The sequence below is a fragment of the Orcinus orca genome, chromosome 17 (genome assembly GCF_937001465.1).
Source record: "Orcinus orca chromosome 17, mOrcOrc1.1, whole genome shotgun sequence".
Taxonomy (NCBI): domain Eukaryota; kingdom Metazoa; phylum Chordata; class Mammalia; order Artiodactyla; family Delphinidae; genus Orcinus; species Orcinus orca.
The window spans coordinates 62,578,253-62,602,162 of record NC_064575.1 but is presented as its reverse complement, the minus strand read 5'-3'; the positions used below and the strand labels follow the sequence as shown (position 1 = coordinate 62,602,162).

Here is a 23,910-nt window from a genome sequence, read left to right as displayed (position 1 = left end):
TGGTAATAAAATAACAAGTAAATAAACTGGTGGAGCCTGGAGGGTGCATATGAAGCTATAGATTCCCTCAGGCACAAAGAGAGAGAGCAGGAAACGCCTGGACACTGGAAACTTCAGAAAGTCTGTGCAGAAAAGTTATAGAGTAAGGTTGTTAAGAAAGGATACTAGGGGCTCTGAACAAAAACTACATTTGCATAGCATGTTAAATAAAAACATTGTTGTCTTTACAACATCGAAAACCTGTATCAATAATAAGGAAACATAAAACTATAACTACCTAAAGATAAATAAACACATAGTTAATGGAATTCAGGAACCAGAAGTAAGAAAGACTAAGTTAAATACATAAAACAAGTGAGATATCTTAAGATAATGCAATTTGAGTACCAAAAACAGAGAATGGGGGAGGGAAGAAGGAGGAGAGAGAGACAAATAGACAGACTGACTTTCTAGAACTTGACCAATGATTTAAAAATTTAAGATTTAAATAGAAGACCTAAAAAGAGATTAGTTACTGCTGAAAATCTAATTGTTAGTGTGGAAGATCCAGTGGAAGATAAGCCATAATACAGCGGAAAGATAGATAAATTTCAGAAGAAAAAAATGTAAAGGAATTGCAACACAGTTTTGGAGACTGAATATGTAAATAATAGGCATTCAAGGTGGAAAATAAAATAATAAAATTGACAAGGAATAATTAAATAAACAAAAACTCAAGAATATGTCCTTGAATTGAAGAATTCCTTGAATCTGTAGAAAGCAAAGGCTCATTATTTTATTTGAATAATCCAGATTTTGAAATATAGTAAAATATTTCCAGTTCACTTTGTTAAATTAACATAAACTTAATACTAAAACCTGTAAGGATAATTTGATACAAAGAAAAAAAGTTATACATCAGTTTTTATTTACAAATTGTAGAAAACATTCTGAATAGATGATCAAGTTAAATCCAACAATTTAGCACAAGAAAAATATATCATGTAAATTAATATAATAATAATAAAAGTTCTATCATGTACCACCTAAATATCATCTCCTAGGTGACATGAATATAATGCATACCACTTTGGGGGAACATTGGTGCTATGACAAGATCACCGGATTAGGGGTTTAGCGACATAATTTTTACTCTTATGACAGGTCAGAAGTAAGGCAATTTCAGGCAAGAGACAGGTAACTTTCAGAAGTATTTCTCAGTTGTTTCTATTCATTATCATTCACAGAAGGAGCCCCAAGCTCCAACTTCATGAAACTAAGTACTGTGGAATGAGATTTGTCAGGGTTGGTCTTTGTAGGACCACAAATGATCATAATATCCAAGATTTTATGAACTCTAAGAACCAATTTTCACACCCTTGGGGGTAATAACTACCACATTAAAAATATGTGCCTTAAAGGAAAAAGAATAGTAATATGCATTGTTGGCAAACCCTCAATTTAATTACTGTACACTTTTTGGAAAATAATCTGACAATACATGAACATTTTAGCCCCCAGATTCAATATATTGAAAACTTTCTAACTGAAATACAAGTACCAAAAAAGAAATGTGAAATAACATCTAAAGGCTGTTTATTTCAGCATTACTTTTAGTGGCAAAAAACTTTAGTTTATTAATATATGGAATGGTAGGGCAAGTTGTGGTAGTGCCATTGAAGGAAATATTACACAGCTCTCAAAAGGAAGAATCTCTATCCACTGACCTGAAGAAATGTCTATAATGCCTTGATAAAACAAAAGCAAATTAGAGGGCAATGAGAAGCTACACCTTCCGAAGAATGGGAATGAGGTAGGGAGCTTTGGGAACATGTCAGTTTTGCTTTGTATACTTTTGCCTTGTTAAATCAGCTTCTAAATGCATTTAGTACTATTTTAACATTTTAAAAGTGTCAGATATGAAATAAAGGACATGGGTAAATAGAAGTTGCAAAAGAAGCAAGTACATTTTATATTAATCATGTTATTAGAAAAGCAGGTGTTTGGTGCCCTTGACCAAGTTTAGAAAAACAACCAACCAACCAACCAATCTTAGAAACCAAACTTTCTATAGGTATTCTCAATTTTAAATTGTCTGCCATTAGAAGCATTGTTTTTATAAGAACAAAAACTTTATAACATGATTTTGAGTTTTACTTAGTGTCTGCTGAGCTTGGAATATTAAAATTACCCATGTGGAGTCTAACTTTCTTACCCTGATATTTGTAGGAATTAATATATGCAGTTGTTCTTGGAAAACAGGTAGTGACCTGATTTATGAAGAGTGTAGTAATTTCATTTTCTTCACAGATATAAATACATGCTCTGAATTGGTTATTACTGTCAAATTTACATTTTAATTATAAATATATTTTTGCAGATTTATGATGGAAAAGATAAAACAACTCATCTACTAGGTGCTTTTACTGGCGCATCTATGCGAGGACTGACCCTTAGTAGTACTTCAAACCATCTCTGGCTAGAATTTAATTCTGATTCTGAAGGGACAGATGAAGGCTTTCAACTTGTCTATACCAGTAAGTATTTTGGAAGAAAAAAAAAAAAGGCCCAACACTGATGCTAAATATTTATTAAATAATTGCAGTACACCAGGTGAAGTAATATTCAACATTTGATTATCAATTTGCTGTTTACAGCTCCCTTCTGTGTATATAATTTTATTTGAACCTAACTTAAAAACTTACAGGTATTCTAACTGTTGCTATTTTACAGTTGAAACAGCTAAGATTCAGAAAGTTTAAGTAATTTGTGACTTTGAACTTATTTATATATTTTAAAATAGCAGTATTCTTCACATGAAATATTTAAGAAATACAATTAAACTTTTAAATAAATGGGAATCCAGTGTTTGAGCTCCTACCTGTAATTGCAAAACATATGCAATACATGTGTAGTAGTTATAGTTGGTCACCCTTAATGATAATTGGATGGTTTCAAATGATTTTACACGGAAGAGTAGCTAAGATTTTTGTTTGTTTTGCTTTTGTGTTAAATTGCCTTGTTAAAAATAAACTTATATAGAACTATTGTGTTATACTCAAGTCAGCTTTATGACATTTAAACAGGTAGAAGCTCAAAGACTGAGAATCGTTGAGAGCCATAGGTAGGTGGGTTACATCAATTGTTATATGAACAAAATGAACTTATTTTACCTGTATCATAATTTAAGAAATAGACTAATTACGCCAATGAACATTAAGTCATATTCAAATAACATATTTATTAAGTTTCTGCTCTGTGTAAGAACTGTTCTAGGAAAGTAAAGTGCATGAAAAACTGTGGTGATTCCTGGTTGTGTGTTAATAAATTTACAATTTACAGGATCAAATCAGTTTTTGGAAGTTCAGAATATTCGTGTAATATAGCAAAATAAATTAAGTAACAGTATTCAGAAATCCCTTTTACTGTTAGAATATTTGAGAGAATTGAATGAATTCCATAAATTTTCTCAAGAAGTCAAATGAATGAAAGGTATTACAGAAATGGGGACATTGAAATGGTTACAGTGTCAAAGGTATTCATGGGATCCTAAAGGGAATCTGAATCAAATTACTGTTTTTGAAAATGCTCTTTCTTAATGATATAAGTAGGAGACAGGAGACCTAATACTGAGATATTATTCTTGCTCCTTGTTTATTTAAAGGTTTTTTCCTACCTGTGCTAGAATTGTTAATTATTAACATTAACACAACAGAAATTAGCAAAATGATGTTGAATACATATTTTTAAATCCTGAGAACTCTTGTGTATAATGTGATTTCTTATGACGTCCTCCCAAAGACAAATGAAAATCCAAGCAAATCGTGTTTACAGATATTGCTGTGTGATGGACTAAAAATAACAGTATTGTGATTATTGCTCAAATATAATTGGTGTGATCTGCTTAGAAGGGCAAATGTTTTTTAATCTGTTTTCCTCTTACTCTTTTTGTTTTCTGACAGGGCTGGTGACATTTTTCAAGTCAGGGCTCAATGTTTACATAATGGTGTTTCTTTGTTCTGCATCGTTTTGTATTTCTCTTTGTCTAAAATGTCAGTGGGTTTCATAGGGGAAACCTAGATTTCCTTTTCTGATATGTAAATTCTAGGTAATGTGAGATTATTGATGCAAAGATACTGGGCATTGTAGGCCATACCTGGATATAAAATTGTATAGGGTACTCAAGTGTCTGGAATGAGTAAAATCATTGACTTTTTTGTCATTGCTGTGAGCTACTGGTTGTCAAAAAAAAAAAAGAAAAAGAAAAGAAAGAAATCCTTAAAAAGAAAATATTTGAAGTCACTCTTCTTAATGACTCTGGCTGTTCATTATAGGATGTGCATCATTATGAAGATGGAAAGCTATAGAATTGGGAAGAGAGTATAAAAGCAATTATTTTTTAAAAAGGGCATACATACATCTATGAATATTTTTCAGTCTCAGAACTGAAACAGAAACGTTTCAGTCTATATTCTGGAACTAAAATATTTATAGTCTGCTTCCAAGGTGTCTCTGGATATCCCCGGGTCAGTAAATGCTCCAAGATTTTCTGATCCAATGGCTATGTGCTGAGCTCCTTTGTTAAGGAGGGTCCTGGAAGTAGTAACACATCTGTTATTAAATGTATTTGTTCCTAAGTGTTACTTCTGTTTTTTACAATGGCAATCTTTTTACATATCTGCAATTATCTTAATAGTTAACCACAGATTTCCTAGCTTTGAAAGAAGCTACTTCCCATCCTCCAAATATACTTCGGTTTCCAGCCTTTGCACCTGTAACCAGGCTTTTATTTTCTTTCAATATGCCCCACCCACCTTGGGCATCAATTGAGCTATTCAACTTCAAGACCATTTCAAATATTTCCCTACTGGTGCTTACCCTGATTCCTTCAGCCAGAGTTAACCTACTCTTTAACACTTCTTTTTCAGTAGTCTATATCCACAGCTAATGTAGCTGTTATCACATGGTATTGTGGTTATTTTTGTTTGTTTGTTTGTTTTGTTTTTGCAAACACGTTATGCATAGTTCTTCATGGGGCCATTTCAATTCATAATGTCTTTAGTCAGTTTTAGTCCAATTACAACTTTTTACATATTCTTGGTAAATTAACATGTAGTCTGAATACTGATTTTGTAAAATGTTTTTGTGATATAGAAGATTGTACTAGGCCACATATTTTGTATTCCTAAATTTCTTAGAAGCAGTAATTAATTTTTGAACATGAGAGAATTTGCTAAGATGTGCAAACATGGGGAAAAATGGAAAAGAACAGGCTTTGTGTTCGAATCCCTGTATCCAGTCATTTCTAAACCCAACCCCACCCCTGCCATTCTGTGGTATGTTCCCCTTAAGATTATTCCACCTTTGTTTCTGAAACATCTGAGAGAACACTGTGAGATAAAGAGGAGTTCCAATATTCACATTAAGAGGACTAGAGACAGGAGAGAGGAAATTTAGCTAGGGCAGATCAGGTAAGGATTCATGAATGAAGTAGAATTAAAGGTTGTGTTGGTGGATCACAGAAAGAAATAGTGGAGAGTATTCCAGGCAAAGGGAATACGATGAAGAAAGTTACAGAGATTAGAAAGAACATGCTAAACACATTCAAGGGAAATAGAGCAAATAATTTAATTCAGATTAATCCCATTTGCCTAGCTTCTCACTAGTTTTAGCATAAACAGGCCTTTTATGACCATCCTTATCTAATGACACCTGCCCTATCTAATGATAGTCATTTTCTTTTTTTTTTTTGCGGTACGCGGGCCTCTCACTGTTGTGGCCTCTCCCGCTGTGGAGCACAGGCTCTGGACGCGCAGGCTCAGCGGCCATGGCTCACAGGCCTAGCCACTCCGCGGCATATGGGATCTTCCCGGACCGGGGCACGAACCCGTGTCCCCTGCATCGGCAAGCGGACTCTCAACCACTGCGCCACCAGGGAAGCCCATGATAGTCATTTTTTATCTACCTTTCTATTATCTGTTTTTTGACTTAACGACATTTGCTGTTGTCTAGTTATTTTCATTTTAAGAGACAGAATTGCATTTGGTTGAGAATAAAATGAAGAAATATTTTAGAACAGGCCTTTAAGTTGTGTTTTATTTCAACAGTCTTATTAGTCCATTCATTATATAGTCACTAAGAATAGCAAATGAACTAGTGGAAACAGTGGTTGAGATGCCACTTTTGACTTCAAGTAATGGTAAACCTAACCATGGCTTAAACAATTAGGATTTATTTTTATCATATGAGAGCTGTAAAGAGAGAAAAGGTAGGTAGATCTTGATTCAGTTGTTAAAGGGCCATGCCGCTGTCCTTTTGCTGTGGCACTCCTAGTGTGTTCACTCTTGTTCTCATGATTGTTGTGACATGGTCACAAGATGGCTACTTTAACACTGAACATATTCAAGGCAAAAAGAAAAAGGGAGCAGGTAGTGTCAGCCATATATGTCCCTTTTATCAGGAATGCAAAATCTTCTGTCAGACATTCTTCTATCTCTCTTTGTCCAAAACAGGGCTATGTGGTTATGCCTAAATTTCCCAGCAAGGCAAGCTGGAAAAATGAAGCATTTGTCAGACTAAAATATTGGATTATTATTTGACTATGATGATATACTGCCTGATATGCTTCAATTACTGCTGGGAGCAAAATAAAGGTTTCGTTCATGAGGAAGAAGAAAAGAAGAGCTATTGAGAAGACAGTGTACAGTGTTTACTATGATGTACAGCTGCAACAGATATTCCAAAACATAATAAGTTCAAAGATATTGTATTAATAGATGCCTCTGTGATTAATGGTGTCATGGAAGTCCAGAGACTCTTGAGTGCCTAGAAAGGAAAGTCACTTGGCTCACCCATTATTAATAGTTTTAGTTCTACTATACTAAGAAGACAGTGAGCTTCTCTCACTTTCCTTAACCAATAAATAAATTACAACATACCTGGTATGAAAATGCTACACCACATTTGAGGGGAGAAAATATCCCACTCCTTTGTTTTTCTAAAGCGAATTAAATCTCTTCAGTCTTCTTTTGATAGATTATAGGATTGTCTTCTCAAAAGCTGATCTGGCAAAAGTCCGTGATGCCCAGCCATTAGGCATTACCTCTGGGCCCAGATGTCTTCTTGTTATCATGTCTGCACATTTAATTTTCTAAAAATCCCATTTGAAAATGTCCATTATCCCAAGGGTATAGTTCAGATATATCTGGATGTTCTTAGCCTTTGAGTTTTGTTGCTTGAAATAGTTTAGTAATCTACATGGAACATGGCCATTTCAAATTTTATATTCAGATTAAAGATGGGCAATAGCTACCTTGTGATGACATTTCTTGCATACTAGCTTTATAAATATATAATAAATTACCCTATTTAAACTCTTTAATTTAGTTACCAATATGGTCTTGACAATGTTAACCATGAAAAATAATCAGATGACCTATTAACTCTAACTTTACTCTTAGTATATAATTTATTCAGTGCAAATGCAAGTAGAAAATAAGTAGATTACACAGAAGCAACAATGTTACTCTATGTAAATCTGTATCCTATAAAATACTTAACAGGTACATTTGGCATTTCTGTTACTCTTTAAATCTTGAAAATTAACCAGGCAATAAAGGAAGTATTGACTAATGCTGCATTATATAGTACAAGGTATTCTAACTAAAATGTTGAAGAAATATTTCTTGATTACCTGTCATTTATATATACAATATTGGATATAATTTCTTCATGTTAGAATAACAGAAGAGTCATCTTCATAGCCTTCACATCTTAAAAGCTTTGTAAATTTTGAGCTTAAATATGTAATGACCTACTAATTTACTCCTTATATAAAATTAACTTCTGGCAGATTGAAGACATATGCAAGTCTCAAAACTTTAAAATGCTTAGAAAAAAATGTGGCCTAGAATAGCTGTGTCTTTAAGGCGAAGAAAGATTTCTCAAAGAAGATACATGAGCAAAAATCTCTCAATACTCAGGAGCATTCCTGCCCTTCTAAGCACTTCCCTTAAGTGTAGAGACTAAAAATCTGGCAACTGCATTTCCCCTGCCCTTGCCAGCCAAGATCTCTGCTTAGATTCTGCCAATTAAAGGCAAACATGTGAGAGCTGAAAGGTAGGATGGATAAAGAAGCCATTATTTTCCAGCAGCATCTGCAGGCAAGAGTGTGGTGCTGGCAGGTGGTTGTATGTGGCAGCAGCTTCCCTGAACTCCTGGATTCTTGAAAACCAGCAGTGATCTTCTGACCTTCACACCCTCTGAATTTCTTTGTATTTTCCCTCTAATTTCTTGTATTGAATTTGAGCAACTCAAAATATCTAAGTGGCTTCTGTTTTATTGACCAAGTCCCAGTCCTTATTATTATTATTATTATTTTTACAAATCTCTCTATAGGGAAATATACCATAAACACAAAATTTAAATGATATATTTTAGAAGTAGATATTTACAATATAATAGAAAAACATACACTCCATAGAAAGGAATCCTACAAATCAATTTAAAAATATAGTCTAAAAGAAAATATGGGCCAAAAAATTTCACAGTAGAGGTAATTCCAGTAACAATAAGCAAAAGACAAAAAGTGCTTGATAGAAATTAAGAAATGAAAATTAAAGCCAACATAATTTTCTATTGCATGTTTGCCAAAATTGGTAAAAATTAAAAAGCGGTATGATGCTAAATGATAATTTGAAGAACTTGAAACTCATGAACTTTGGAGTATGTAAATTGGTATAGTCACATAGGAGAAATTTGGTGATATCTAGTAAAATTCATTTTTAGATATGTCTAGGTTGAGCCAATTGTGCATATACTAAATTTGGCTGATGGCTAAAAATTAACATTCAGGCAAAGCTGAATCCCACTATCCAGAATGATGTACAAATTTAAGATGTGCAAGACACAAACTAGCATATTTAATAATATCACTTACTTTTTCATGCCCAAAGATTAAATCGTGGGAAAAGCTTTGAGTAACATATTTTCTAGTCAGAACTTTATACATGGGATTTAGAACAACAGCAATTAAAAAGAAAAAATAATTATTTACCTTATCTCCTATTCCTCCAGTTGGAAATGCAAAGCAATCATTTGCACAAGCTTTTCTGTTTGTTTGTTTAAACTCTTAACTTCGTTTTTTTTTTTTTTTCTTTTAAATACTTGCTGGAAAAGTAACTGTTTTGAATGATTTTTCCAAAATTTGATTACACTGCTACTATTGATATATTTATATAAATGGCTAATTTACATATATAATTTGATATATTATAATTTACATAAGTAAATAAATTACATTAAAAGTTACTCAACAAATAGAATTAAAAAGTTAAATTAAATGTATATAGCTTTGGGGCTTCCCTAGTGGTGCAGTGGTTGAGAGTCCGCCTGCCGATGCAGGGGACACGGGTTCATGCCCCGGTCCGGGAGGATCCCACATGCCACGGAGCGACTGGGCCTGTGAGCCATGGCCGCTGAGCCTGCGCATCCGGAGCCTGTGCTCCGCAACGGGAGAGGCCACAACAGTGAGAGGCCCGTGTACCGCAAAAAAAAAAAAAAGTATATAGCTTTTCAAGACTCAAAACTGTAAGGATTGTCTTCTTAAAGCATTCTTATAAAGTCGGTCATTTCAAAGTTTGATATGTCTGATTATTAGTTTGATTAGTGAGAAAAAAGGAATACATAATTTTTCTTCAGTGCTTTCTTCTCTTTATTTTCCTTATGTCTGAACCAAAGAGGATTATCACAGTGTTATGTATGGTCGTGGATTATTTTCTGCTTGTGAATTTTAAAATGACATTCTGCTTTATATACATCCTTATTTAAATATAAAGAATTCTAAAATAAGACTTTTTCTTGCAAGACTCATGGATTAAGTGGAATTTAATAACCAAATCTTAAATATCATTCTTAAAGATTATTCTGCTAAATATTATGTATTAAATCCACCAAAGAATTCTATAGAGCTTAAGATTATGGTAGAATATTGCTTTATTATTTAAACTTTTATTAAGGTTTTTGGTTTAAAAAAGGATATGTTTCTCTAACGTATTTATCTTATTACTTTCTCAGTTTCCTTATTAGCAATCTAATTCCCTTTTTATTTAGCAATTTGGAAAGTTCTTACTTTTAGTACATAAAATTAACATATCTTCATTCATCATTCAATACTCTAAAATTTCACTTTAACAGTATTAAATATATACTTACATTTTAGGTGGATTTCAAAGAAATAAAGCATATAAGGACCTTCTTATTTTAGTTACATCAAAAATGCTTACTTATATTCAAAAAGTGATTTTCAGATATCATTTGTATTTCTAAACCATCTGCCTTATTGTACTATTGCTACTATTTTGCTAACCAGATATAACATCACCCTATGTGAATGCACAATTCTTCATAAACAAATTGAACAGAAATTATGTTGATGCAGGGATTGAACTATTTATCTTTCATTGCCCAAGGCAGACGTTAAATAGGAGATTAGCAGATTTTGATTTAATCTTGAGGAGAAAATGATCTATGAATCCCTACATGCTGCATACACCATAGAAACACTTGCATATGTGCAAATGGGGACATAGAAGTATAGCATTTTTATAACAATGAATAATATAAGCAATATAACAATATAAATGTCCATGAGCTGGAGAATAAGTAAATCAATTTTGGAGTATACCTCCAATGGAATATCATTAGTAGTTAAAATGAATAAAGTGTGTGTGTATGTGTGTGCGTAAATATAAAAGTAAAAATGCAATGCTGGGCAAAAAATAAAGGCTTAGAAGACTTATTTTAATTGTATAATTCATGAAATGTACAGATGCTTGCAAATCATACTGTATATTGTTCATAGACGTATAGATATGTGTTAAAAATATAAATTATGTGTGAAAATAATACACTAATTGAGAATATTTGCTAGCTCTCAGTAGGGAAAGACCAGAAAGGGATTGGAGAGAGACATAAAAGGAGTTTTAACTTGTTTTGCATTATTTATTTCTTAATAACAATATTAATGTGAATATGAACCAATTAATGTAAATATTAATCTGAAAACTAATCTGAATTAATATTACTATTAATCCGAAGCAACTATCCCATAGTACCAGATGGTGAAGTTGTTGTTTTAACCTTTCTACTGTCTTGTAGATTTCAAATAGTAACTTTAAAATGTTAGAAATCCTTAAAGAAATCTGCTATATGGTGGCAGGAAAGGAATTAGATCTCAGTTTAAGTTATTCAGCAAGTCAAAAGGATTTAGGTAATTGAGGATTTTCAGTTCATTTTGTGCTCTAGAAATTTTCATTTCATCAGAGTATCAAATTGCACAAGGAATGGTGAATATTTATAGTATATATTTTTTCATACACATCTTTGTCAGTTTCAAGTATTTGAGCTTTTCAATGAAAAGACTGGCAGCTAAATGTTTCCATAAAGATAAGACAGGGCTTCCCTGGTGGCGCAGTGGTTGAGAGTCCGCCTGCCGATGCAGAGGACACGAGTTCGTGCCCCGGTCCAGGAAGATCCCACATGCCGCAGAGCGGCTAGGTCCGTGAGCCATGGCCGCTGGGCCTGTGCGTCTGGAGCCTGTGCTCCGCAACAGGAGAGGCCACGACAGTGAGAGACCCACGTACTGAAAAAAAAAAAAAAAAAAGATAAGACAGTTTTGAATATTTATGAATAAGCAACAATAATTCCACCAAATTGGACTAAATTATGTTGTGCTTTGTAGCTTATACACTGTTGTCCATGTGCATTTTCATCTACAATGCAAAGTATTATAAATTGTCTTAATTTACAAAGAATATCTCCGTTATACTTCATCACCAGCAATTGCCAACCACATTTACAAAGCATTCAAATTAAGGCAGGATGAATTTGGTAATAAACCTTGAAAAGAGGGCTTAATTTCCATTTTTATTTTGATAAATGATATGTGGTAAAACTCAAAAGTGGCTGAATCTTGAATAATAAACTGAATATTATGTCTGGTAAAAGGAATTCAAACTTGTTATTTTCAAGCAGGGACATTTTAAATGTAGTGTTAAGTGTGCAGATCCATACAAAGCAGTATGTCCTAAAAATTTTGTTACTACTTCTGTTGCTTCTACTTCTGTTTTTGAAAGGCTGACTTGCCTGACCATGTATCCTTTATATCTCATATATGTCATAATTTGAGTTAACAACTTCTAACCTCTTGTATGGCTCTGTTTCTGAAGCTGTTTGCATTTGCCTTATTTTAACATATTTTCACCCTAATGAGGCTGTCACAGATTGACCCATATAGGAAATTCCTGAAGGTTTTTTAACTGTCTCATAAAGTTCAGTTTCTCAACAACATTATCTTAGCTTATTTTTCAGTTGTCTCCTAGAGATAATTGCCTCTAAGAATCACACTCACTTATGAACATTGTTGAACAAATGATTGTAAATTAATTAAGGTGTGTGAAATAATTCTGTTGGTTAACAGAGGAGGGAAAGATGAAGAACCCTAGAAGAGACTAGGAAGAGCTCCTTATGTTCTCCAAGAGCTAATGTAGACTTTAACATACAGAATTATAGTGTAAATTCAGTACTTCTAGCTGTACATTTCTGGTAATCTTATGTTTATTTTGACACTCTAGGAAGTCAGTACTATAAATTAGTGATTTGTCATCAGTGAGCTAATAAATCCTTTTTTGCTTCCTAGTTCAAATTTAGATTAATTTGGTCAAGGATCTGTGCCTACAAAAGAGATACAAATCTCTTTTTGACTATCATATGATTTAAGATGTACATAAAAAAGTTCTCCTTTTGTCAAATATTATTTGTCTTGAAATCACAGACTTCCCTAATTCATGAAGCTATCTGGAATATTTATCATAGTCCTCTAGTCCCAGAAGCTATAATTGATATAATTTAGCACCTAATTATTGTTGGTGCATTCATTATATCTTACATTTATCGTACATTTATGTAATTTGTAAAACATTAAGGGCAGAAGAATTCCTTAGCTAGGGAGGTTAGATTTTGATAACTAGTGTCATGTTTGATTTACATTCTGAAGTACCCTTTTCTAGTTCTTTCAGTATCTTAATAGTGAATTGTGCTATGACTGTTTTTTAATATTCATCTTTATTAATTTTATTCTGAATACACACACAAGGTATTCTGGATCTACAGAGATTAATTATTATCATTTAAGTGATATAATTAATAATAGTAATAATAATAACTGTGTCAGCATCCCTTTGACCCAGTCCTTACCCCTGTAGTAACACGATGAAAATCAGATGGAAAGATCTACACGAGTGACCAGGGACAAGGAATAAAGAAAAATGCACGTGCTGTGCTTAAGATAGTTGTCTTTAACTCCTCTCCCAAAAGGAGGAAGAAAAAACTTCTGCTCTTTGGAGATGGGATAGAAAGAATTCTCGGTTTTTATTCTAACCTTTGGAATGTAAATTTAAGGTTTCAATAGTCAGATTAGCCTCCTGTGTCTCCAAGTTTTATAAACTAGAGACATCTGTAAGGTTCTGGGTCTCATTCTTCCTTGAAATGTAAACACAAACCCCCTTCAGAGTTAGGTTCATCTCTGCAGTTCTCTCACTACTCAAACAGTTGTAACTTAACTTCTCAAGTGTTACACTTAGCCCAAGATCACAAGTTTCCAGCAAAAGTCATGTGGAAAGCCCCAACCCTTTAGATATCAAAAATATGTTCTCTACACCCTACTCTTTTTATTTTTCCTTGTGAGAAATTTTGAGAGTCGTACATTCTGAAGAAGGCAGAAAATAAAAATTCAGAGTTCTTCAAACTGATTACTGTGTTATATTAACTCTTGATAAAGTATATTTTAAATATAAGGCTATTTCACTTTCTTCTAAGACTATAAAAGTAAAGCAGTCTAAAGTTATATTTGCAGTGGAGACATTTGTTACTTGGATAGTTATGATTTCACATATTTTGTATGGATTTTAATTTTTCATTATTTGATCATAATAGTTACATTGGTCAGAATCTATTAGCTGCAAATCACTTGAAGCAGGCAAGAATCTTACTACTATAAGTTATGATATAGTCATATAGACCATGGGGTAGCATTGCTAAATTTGAATAATACAACAAATTCTAATTTTTGAGAGAAAAAGCTCTCTATGGTGGCTGTAAACGAACAAAATTAAATACGGTAAGAGTAATAAAACCAGGGAAAAGCATGTAATCATATAAAAAATAAAAAGGGATTATTTGTACAGTTTTAAATCTTCCTGTTAAATTTTGTCTTTAATAAACTTGTATTTTCTCATAGGTTTTGAACTTTCACATTGTGAGGATCCTGGCATTCCACAATTTGGATACAAGATCAGTGACCAAGGCCATTTTGCTGGTAGCACTATCATTTATGGATGCAATCCAGGCTATACTCTCCATGGAAGTAGCCTTCTCAAGTGCATGACAGGGGAGAGAAGGGCATGGGACTACCCTCTGCCATCCTGTATTGGTAGGATACTGCTTTAGGTTTTCATGAAATACTTCTATGGAAGTGTTATTAAAATGTACTGTACCTTTTCAAGTTATTCAATCTGTCCACACACAACTCATACTTTAATCAAAAAGTTAATGAATTCATAGCTCAGATTTGTGGAGAGTGAGAGGTCTCTTTTCATAATCTTACCAGTAAGTACATTCTCTTTTTTGGGTAAAAAATTGTTTGAAGCCATTGTGTTTATCTTATCTTGATATAAAGTTTAACTCACTACAAAAATATGCTGAAACTCTTAATCATACACATTTATTGAATCATATTGACCAGTTTTGTTTCTTGTGGGTTTTTTTGTTTTTTTTTTAGATTTGTTTTTATATACAAAATTGTTGCTTATGCTGGTATCAAGCTAGATTAAAAAACAGTAAACTATTCTCAATAACTTCAAAGTCTTTATATACTTTTTCAAAAACTAAAAGTGCATATGTTTTTCTTATGTGTATGTATCATGACATAATTAAATGAATTTCAGTAACAAAAGGCAATGTGAGAGTCAGTGATATCAGATATATTGCCTACATGAAGCTATAGATTGATCATTTTCTCTCTTATTTGTATAGCTGGAGTACAGTTTTATTGCTACCATCTTTAGATTGATTAACAAATAACTGGGTATTATGTGAGAAGCAGGGTGGATAGAAAAGTGTTGATAAAGACATCTGCTTTTTTATTTCTTTTTTTCCTCCAATATCAAATAGGTGCCAGGCTGGAATATTAGGACAAGAAAAGGTACTTAAACAATATCAAAACATTTAAACAAAACACTAACTCCTCAGTAGGGAACAAACATGATTCTTTAGCAATTCTTATTTCTGAATGGCATTTGTGGAAGCACAAATCCATTCTGTGTCAGGCCCATATGGATAAAATTGACTTAAACTTTTTTTTTTAAAACAGCTTTATTAAGTTGTAATTGGTATCTTTAAAAAATGCACACGGCTTCCCTGGTGGCACAGTGGTTGAGAGTCCGCCTGCCGATGCAGGGGACACGAGTTTGTGCCCCAGTCCAGGAAGATTCCACATGTCGCGGAGCGACTGGGCCCGTGAGCCATGGCCGCTGAGCCTGCGCGTCCGGAGCCTGTGCTCCGCAATGGGAGAGGCCACAACAGTGAGAGGCCCGCGTACCGCAAAAAAAAAAAAAAAAAAATGCCATGTTTAATGTATACAATTTGATGAGTTTGGAGACCTGGACCTTTTGAGACAAATTTTAATGTTTGTTAGTTGATATAGTCAACATAGGAATCTCCACAAAACTTGAAGGAATTCAAATAGAAAAAAATGAAATGCTAGTTATTAGAGGTCTTACAACTAATTGCAGTGTTTTTGATGACATGAGTTTTCTATTGGTTTATTAAAACAGTGATTCACACAGAAAGCAAACATACTTTTATCTAACCAGAATGCAATTATAGTGCTTTCCTTTCAGATGGCATCTGAATTTTGGATAGATTATGAGGATAATACTACAGTAACAACCTAAATTGACAAAGCTTGAGATTCTGGAATATGACCAACAATCAACCCACTGTCATTGGTTATGAGAACAATGTAGCACTGATTAGTTCTCTCTGAAGTTATGTTCTTTGATGTAAATATGAAATATATTCAGAAAATCATTAAGGGTTGCAATAGCACAGAAGTATAAACTTGTAAATACTGACTTACTATGTTGTCTTTAAAATTTAAATCATAAACAAATACATTAAAAAACATATTTTCCTTATACGTTGAACCAAGGTGAAGACATTTTTCATATTTTGGAAAAATTTTATGCAAATAGGACATTTGGTCTGGGATCAGAAAGATTTTAATTTTGTTTGCAATGAATCAATGCACTTTATGTTTATGAATCTGCCAAGTCAAAATTTAATGACATGACACTGCTCAAGATTTCATGTGAAGGGTAATCTTTTTTTTTTTAATGATGGTTTATCAGGAATAACAGCTGAAACAGTTGGACACATGGTATGTCATGCTATGACTTCCATGATAACAGAAGATGAAATTCTATTTTAGATGGTGTTCTTTACTGGCAATAATTAATAGCTTTACTACCTGGCCTAAAATCATAATTTCCTATGCCCATTAACCTTAAATATCTATTATGATTATATTTTTGCCTTTGCCAAATAAGAAACTTTTTCTCAATTATATGGATTATTTCTAGGTAATTATGTTTCTGTAGCTTATACATTGAGCAAACAAAAATTAATTTTTGAGACACCAAAGCCAAAGAACTTTAACCTGTACACCTTCATTTTTATCTACAAATGTAACACTTCTGTCAGAATATGAACCCCAGTGGTATGGTATATCACACTGGTTCATTTGAAATCAAAATACCAATAATATTTGTAGCAAAGAAATATGGAAAAACAAAGAGGTATGTTTAGATTCAAGATAAACACAGTACCCAAAATTCCAGTTTGCCTTGAAGTTGCTTAAAAATTAATCTGGAGGAATGAAGTCAAATTTGTTCTCATAAGAAATATATACCAATAATAGTGATAAATCATTAAAATGATGAAAAATGAATTATTATAGCTATACAGTTCTAGGTTATCCAACAAAATTTTTATTTAAAAAATGAGAAAAACCTCAGTAAGTGATGGTAACTTCTTGAATACAGATATCTTTTTATTCACTTTAAAAATAACTTAAGGGCTTCCCTGGTGGCACAGTGGTTGAGAGTCCGCCTGCCGATGCAGGGGACACGGGTTCGTGCCCTGGTCTGGGAAGATCCCACATGCCGCGGAGCGGCTGGGCCCGTGAGCCATGGCCGCTGAGCCTGCGCATCCGGAGCCTGTGCTCCACAACGGGAGAGGCCACAGCAGTGAGAGGCCTGTGTATCGCAAAAAAATAATAATAGTAATAATAACAACTTAAGTTTATTATTATAAATTAAATTAAGCTAATGTTGCAATACAAAATAAACTTGCTTAGCCCTCTGTAGGTATGTGTATCAGTTAGGGTTCTCCAGAGAAGAAGGATTAGTAGATCTAGATATAGATCTGTCTGTCTATCTGTCATCAAGAAATGTATTTATTTTGAGGAACTGCCTCATGCAGTTGTGGGAGCTGACAAGCCCAAAATCCAGAGGGAAGGTCAAAAGTCCAGAAACTCCGGCAGGACTTAATGCTGCAGGCTTGAGGGAGAATATCTTCTTTTCTAGAAAACTCTGCTTTTCCTCTTAAGGCCTTCTAATTTATTGGATGAAGGCTACCCACATTATCAAGGGTAATCTTAAAGTCAACTGATTGTAGATGTTAACCAGGTCTATAAATAGCAATACCTAAACTAGTGTTTGATAAAATAACTGGGTACTGTAGACTAGCCAAGTTGGCACATAAGACTAACCATCATAGTGTGCTAAAATGTAACACCTAAAATCTTTGAAACAATTTTACCTACATGAATAGAGCCTACAGATTTGAACCATGATATTCGATATTATTAGGTCTTTTCCAAATGCTGAAACTTTCTGTCTTTGACCTTCTTTGCTCTAATAATCGAAACAAAACAAAACAAAATCCAAGATTGTTACTTCAGTCATTGAATTTGAGTAAGACAGTAACACTGCAGAGAACAAGCAAAATAAATATAGCAGTATATTCAAATATTTAAGCAAGAAGTAAAATAGTATGGATTTGGTTTATTTTTTGGTACTATGATAATCTGGAAAATTTTCAAATGTATAATGTATTACTACACTGTGGTTTCTAGGATTTAGAGATGCAGAGCAATATACTAATTAAGCAAACTATTTACTTTCTCTCTTCTCTCTTCTCTAGAAAGAGAATTCTTTCTAGATTATTTGCTTATCCAAGTAAAATCATTCCAGATATCCCAATATATTAAATATTATTAAAATGGAGAGGGAATTCCCCAGAAGATAAAATTTTTATTATATTGTATGATGATGCTTACATTTTTAATTTGATAAATTTTATAAAAATCAGAGACCGGTTTGATTTCAGTTTAAATCAAAACTGAGCTAGATTTAACTGAAGAAAAATTTAATAAAAATGCCATTTTGACTTTCGGAAGGTTAAAAGCGAAAGAGTTTAGAGTGATTTAAAGGGGAATAAAAGGACAATGAAATTTAGAAGACCTGAGGGACTGCAGTAAAGCTTAGTTTTTCTCAGAGGTAAGGTAGTAAGATGATGAATTATTCAGCCTACAATCAACTAGCAGTGAGCAACTTGCCATCTGTTTCCCCTTTTTACATTATCATTATTTAACAACACATCTTAAAATGTTTGGAAGCCTAAACTCAGAGTTTTGAGTGTGTACTTTTTCAATTCCCTAATTAGGTTTATTATACTATTTTTATATGATCTGACTTGAGATTCTTTTTTTATTGTACAGTATGTTCTTGCTTCAATTAATACCTTAAACTGAGAAAGCATATACAAATATATACTTTCAATAAGAGGAGAAACCAATCTCTATTTTCCTTCAGGTGAAAAAATATATACTCTTGAGAAATTTGTAGATTGTTTAGAAAGATTGGCATTAAATTGTGACTTAAAATTGAATTAATTTTTTACTAGCCGAATGCGGAGGTCGTTTTAAAGGAGAATCATCAGGAAGAATCTTATCTCCTGGTTATCCCTTTCCGTATGACAATAATCTGCGTTGCATGTGGATGATTGAGGTAGATCCAGGAAACATTGTCAGGTAAATGGATTTTATTATTTCAAAATGACCAGGGAATCTGAATTTCCCTGATCAGCCTCTATATACAATATCAATTAATATCAAGATTTTTCAATGTTTTTTAACCTTGGCAAAGAAAAACATGGTTTTTATACATTTAAAATATGAAAAAATGTATTCATAAGCATGATTTATTGATTTGTGGTCCACAACAGTAGTTCATACAGCCCCTTAGAGAGAAGCTTTTCAGTTATAAGAGGGCACACAGAAGGTGCGAATTTTTCCTACTTGTTGGCAATGCATGACTTAAGACTCTGAGTCCATCATTTTGATAGGTATACAGAGTTGTGCAGATCACTGTCATGAGTGCAGCCTCATGAACATTTAGAAGAAATAAGAATGGAAGAGGACCCAGTACCTATTCCCTGTCTTCCCTAGATTTAGGCATATCTCTGAAGCATTTGCTCTCTTCCCCTTTAACCATGTTAGAGTTCTGTTCCTGCTGAGTTTAGTTATGTGGCTCACAGTTCTTCACATAATTTCCTCTTAAATGATGGCAGAACCGTAGCCTCCTAAATTAACACCAGTTAGGTTTCCAAGGTGCACCTGCTCTCAGTTCTAGTTTAACTATTATTGTTATGACTAGGGATGAATTAGTAAATGAACAAATTCCCCTTGACATATGAGCTAACTATTGTGTTATCACTCACAAAACAGTGACATTAAGAATTGCTGCTGGGGGCTTCCCTGGTGGCGCAGTGGTTGGGAGTCCGCCTGCCGATGCGGAGGACGCGGGTTCGTGCCCCGGTCTGGGAGGATCCCGCATGCCGCGGAGCGGCTGGGCCCGGGAGCCATCGCCGCTGGGCCTGCGCTTCCGGAGCCTGTGCTCCGCGGCGGGGAGGCCACAGCGGTGGGAGGCCCGCGTATCGCAAAAAAAAAAAAAGAATTGCTGCTTTATATAAATGGATTTTCGAACAGGCTTATGGGTGATGAAGGCAGTTTTATGGGAAACCAATATTGTCCTTCAAATAACATGCTGCAAGGTGTACTCCATGTATTGTTGGATGCAGTGTGAACTGGTACATTACTTTTGCAAGGCAATTTGCAGCTACAAATTGAATCGAACCTCAGCCTACTTTTCTTTAAGATACATCACGTATTGTTTTATTTTAAATATTAGAAATAGTAAATGTGAAAATACTAAATTCAACAGAATTCTGGTATTTTTAAAAATTAAAGAAAAATATTTGATATTAAATTGCAACCCAGATCACATATCACACATGAATGTGGTATGTGTGTGTGTGTGTGTGTGTGTGTGTGTGTATATATATATATGTATATATATATATATATATATATATGGAGAGAGAGAGAGTTGAGCATGTTGATATAATTGGATTTATAATTTTTGGCTTTAGGTGCAAAAAAAATCAGACATTAATTTTGTCTAGATTAGACACAAAGCAAAATAGATTTAACATGAAACCTTTTTTTTTTCCTTTTTTGTGCATTTTTTTGGGGGTAGACACTTTCACATTAAGGAAGTTCCCTTTTACTCCTAGATTACTGGGTGTGATGATTATGAATGAATACTGAATTTTTTAAATACTTTTTCTGTGTATATTGAGATCTTCATGTGATTGTTTTCCTCCTTATATCTGCCACTGTGGTGAAATGTAATCGTTGGTTTTTGAATGTGAACCATTTTTGCATTTGCGGAATAAACCTCATTTGAGTCTGATAAAACAAACAAAAAACTTGAAACAGTGGAAATGACACATACTATGGAATTAGATAACTTTAGTTCAATTCATGACTCTGCCACCCTTTGGGCAATCTTATTTAATCTATCTCAACCCCATTTGCTACTTTTGTAAAATTGAGATAAAAATTGTTCCTGCTTCATTGGGTCATGGTAACAATTAAAGGAAGAAAATCGATGTAATGCATTTTGCACAGTGCCTGGCACATATGAGATCCTCTAAGTGTCACCTGCCATTGCCACAGTTAAAAGTCATGAACACTGAAAAGAATGTACAGATCTTCCTCGGGTTACATCCTGATAAACTCAACGTAAGTTGAAAATATCATAAGTTGAAAATGCATATAATATAACTAACCTACTGAACATCATAGCTTAGCCTAGCCTACCTTAAACATGCTCAGAACACTTACATTAGTCTACAGTAAATCATCTAACACAAAGTCTATTTTATAATAAAGTGTTGAGTATCTCACGTAACTTTATTGAAAACTATAGTGAAAGTGAAAAATGGAATGGTTTTATGGGTATATTACGGTTGTAAATGTATTGGCGGTTTGTCTTTGTGATCTTGTGACTGACGGAGCTGTAGCTCCCTGCCACTGCCCAGCATCGTGAGAGAGTATCATACAGCATATCACAATTGGGAAAAGATCAAAATTCAAAGTACAGATTTTACTGAATGCATATCTCTTTTGTACCATCTTAGAGCCAAAAAATCCTAAATTGAATCATCATAAGTCAGGGATAGTCTGTATACCCAAAGTTTTTATAATTTGCAGAGGTGATGTAATAGTACATTTAATCATATTCTAAAAAAAATTTATACTGCTCAAGAAAAATTCATTAAGTTTATATATGCAGTTTACATAATTCATTTTTATCTGATAGAATAAAAGGAATATCTAGTAGAAGCAAGATGAATATTTGTTATATTCTTTATTTAAAACTGAATCCATGCTTAAGATAATCAGAGATATATGGTTCTCCCACAGCCTACAGTTTCTTGCTTTTGATACGGAAGCATCGCATGATATACTCCGAGTTTGGGATGGTCCACCAGAAAATGATATGCTTTTAAAGGAAATTAGTGGTTCTCTTATTCCTGAAGGAATCCACAGCACCCTCAACATAGTAACCATCCAGTTTGACACGGACTTTTATATCAGCAAATCTGGATTTGCAATTCAATTTTCAAGTGAGTTATTTTTTTATTTCTTAAATAAAAAATAGGAGTGCTATTTAAATAGTTCTGTTTACTGCTCAAAACTTTAATTTTAAAATTTTAATGATCTTAAATATTCCTCTTTCTAGTCTTATTATTCATCTGGACTTAAGGTAAAACATAAGAAAAAGAAATACAATTAACTTTTAATTAATTAATTATTGAGACCTTCTCTCCAATTGTCAAACCAATTTTCCATAAAGATGGTGTTAAAATAATTCAGCAAATGAAATAATTACATTATACAGCTTGTAATTTGAATTTACCATAAAATTATATTTTAGAATGTACAATTTTTGGAGATAAGAAAGGAAATGAATATTTGCCATTAAAAGAGAAGCAACCCTACATTTTTACTAATTTTATTTTTCTTCTGTTAAAGATCTTAATTATATATTCACAGGAAGCTTTGACAAAATATTTTAGATCTACTATTAAATTAAAGATTTTCTACAACAATGAAATATCATTCATTATAATTACTATTGTTCATGGCCTTTTTCCTTTTTTTTCTTTTTATGACACTGCTAAGTGATTAAATATATGCTGTTCTGTAAAACGGATTTTGGTTTAATGGCTGGAGAAAATAAATGAAAACTCAAAAATTTTAGTTGCTATTTTTTCACTCTTATTACCAACACACATTATCTCTTTGAGAAAAATATCTAAGGGATCTTCTAATTGTATAGCCTTAAAAAGTCCTATTAATTGAAACTTGCTGAGATTTCCAACATCATCTATGGGAAGAGTGCAAACCAGTATTCTTCAAATGTGCCTTAATTCAAATCCTGTCTTCTTACTAATTGCTGACTTTGGACACCTCACCTCATCACCTGAGTCTGAGTTTTCTAATTCACATAGGAATAACAATGCTCATCTCATAAATAGATTATTAGGATTTCACATGATCACATGTGCACAGTTCTTAGTATTGAGTAGTAAATAGTGCCCAGTGAACTATTATCGTTATATGAATAAATGTAAAATTGGAACCCTTTAGAAAAAGCATGAAGGACTTTTTTAATGACTGGCCCGAAAATATACCACTTTAGATTAACAACTGGTCAATAAAAATATATAATTAACTTGACAGACCTTTTGTTCATGGAAGACAGTTGTTTGGCATAATCAACTAAAGTAAATGAATTGTTTTGTTATAAATAAGGCTCATGTGAGAGAGGTGTACATCAGCAGAGTCAGTATCTTTCAATTTGTACCCTTAGTGTATCTTTTGAGACAAAGAAAAAAGGAATGAAAAATAAGAGAATGATTATGTAATTACTGAACATAAATGGCTTGTAATTCTGAAACACTTATAAATGAAACATTGTTCATATTTATATCTTCTATTTTCTACTGTTTATTTCTTTTTTATTTGAAGTTAGGAACAACTTGTCAGCAAACTGCTTATGATTGCTGTTCAATTTCAGTTATTTATAATGGTAGTTTGGCAACCAACAGCTCTCCTTTCATTTACCTTAAATTAGTAAGGTTTTACACTTACATGGTTATTTGTGATTAAATATCTGAATGCAGTCATGTGAAAAGGTGCTTCAGGCTCTTGTTTGTGAGTGCCAAGTACATCTGATTAATAGAAACAGACTGCTTTATATGCATTTCTGGAATTTTTAATGCACATTTGTCTGTGAAATTAGCAATACATTTTTATATTTATTGCATTTGTAGGGCATATTAAAGTTATGGAAACAATATGTATCATACCAGAGTTTTAATAAATCTGCCTCCATAATA

The 23,910-nt window shown here is 33.2% G+C and overlaps 1 protein-coding gene across 1 annotated transcript in view; it reads left to right on the top strand.

Annotated features, from left to right (window-relative positions):
• CSMD3 (CUB and Sushi multiple domains 3) overlaps positions 1–23,910 on the top strand; it is a 1,064,314-nt gene that overhangs the window by 738,344 nt on the left and 302,060 nt on the right. The window contains exons 24-27 of the mRNA XM_004265377.3: positions 2,360–2,516; positions 14,276–14,467; positions 19,063–19,189; positions 21,929–22,131. Coding sequence (XP_004265425.1) covers positions 2,360–2,516; positions 14,276–14,467; positions 19,063–19,189; positions 21,929–22,131 — 679 coding nt within the window. The remainder of the gene's footprint in view (positions 1–2,359; positions 2,517–14,275; positions 14,468–19,062; positions 19,190–21,928; positions 22,132–23,910) is intronic.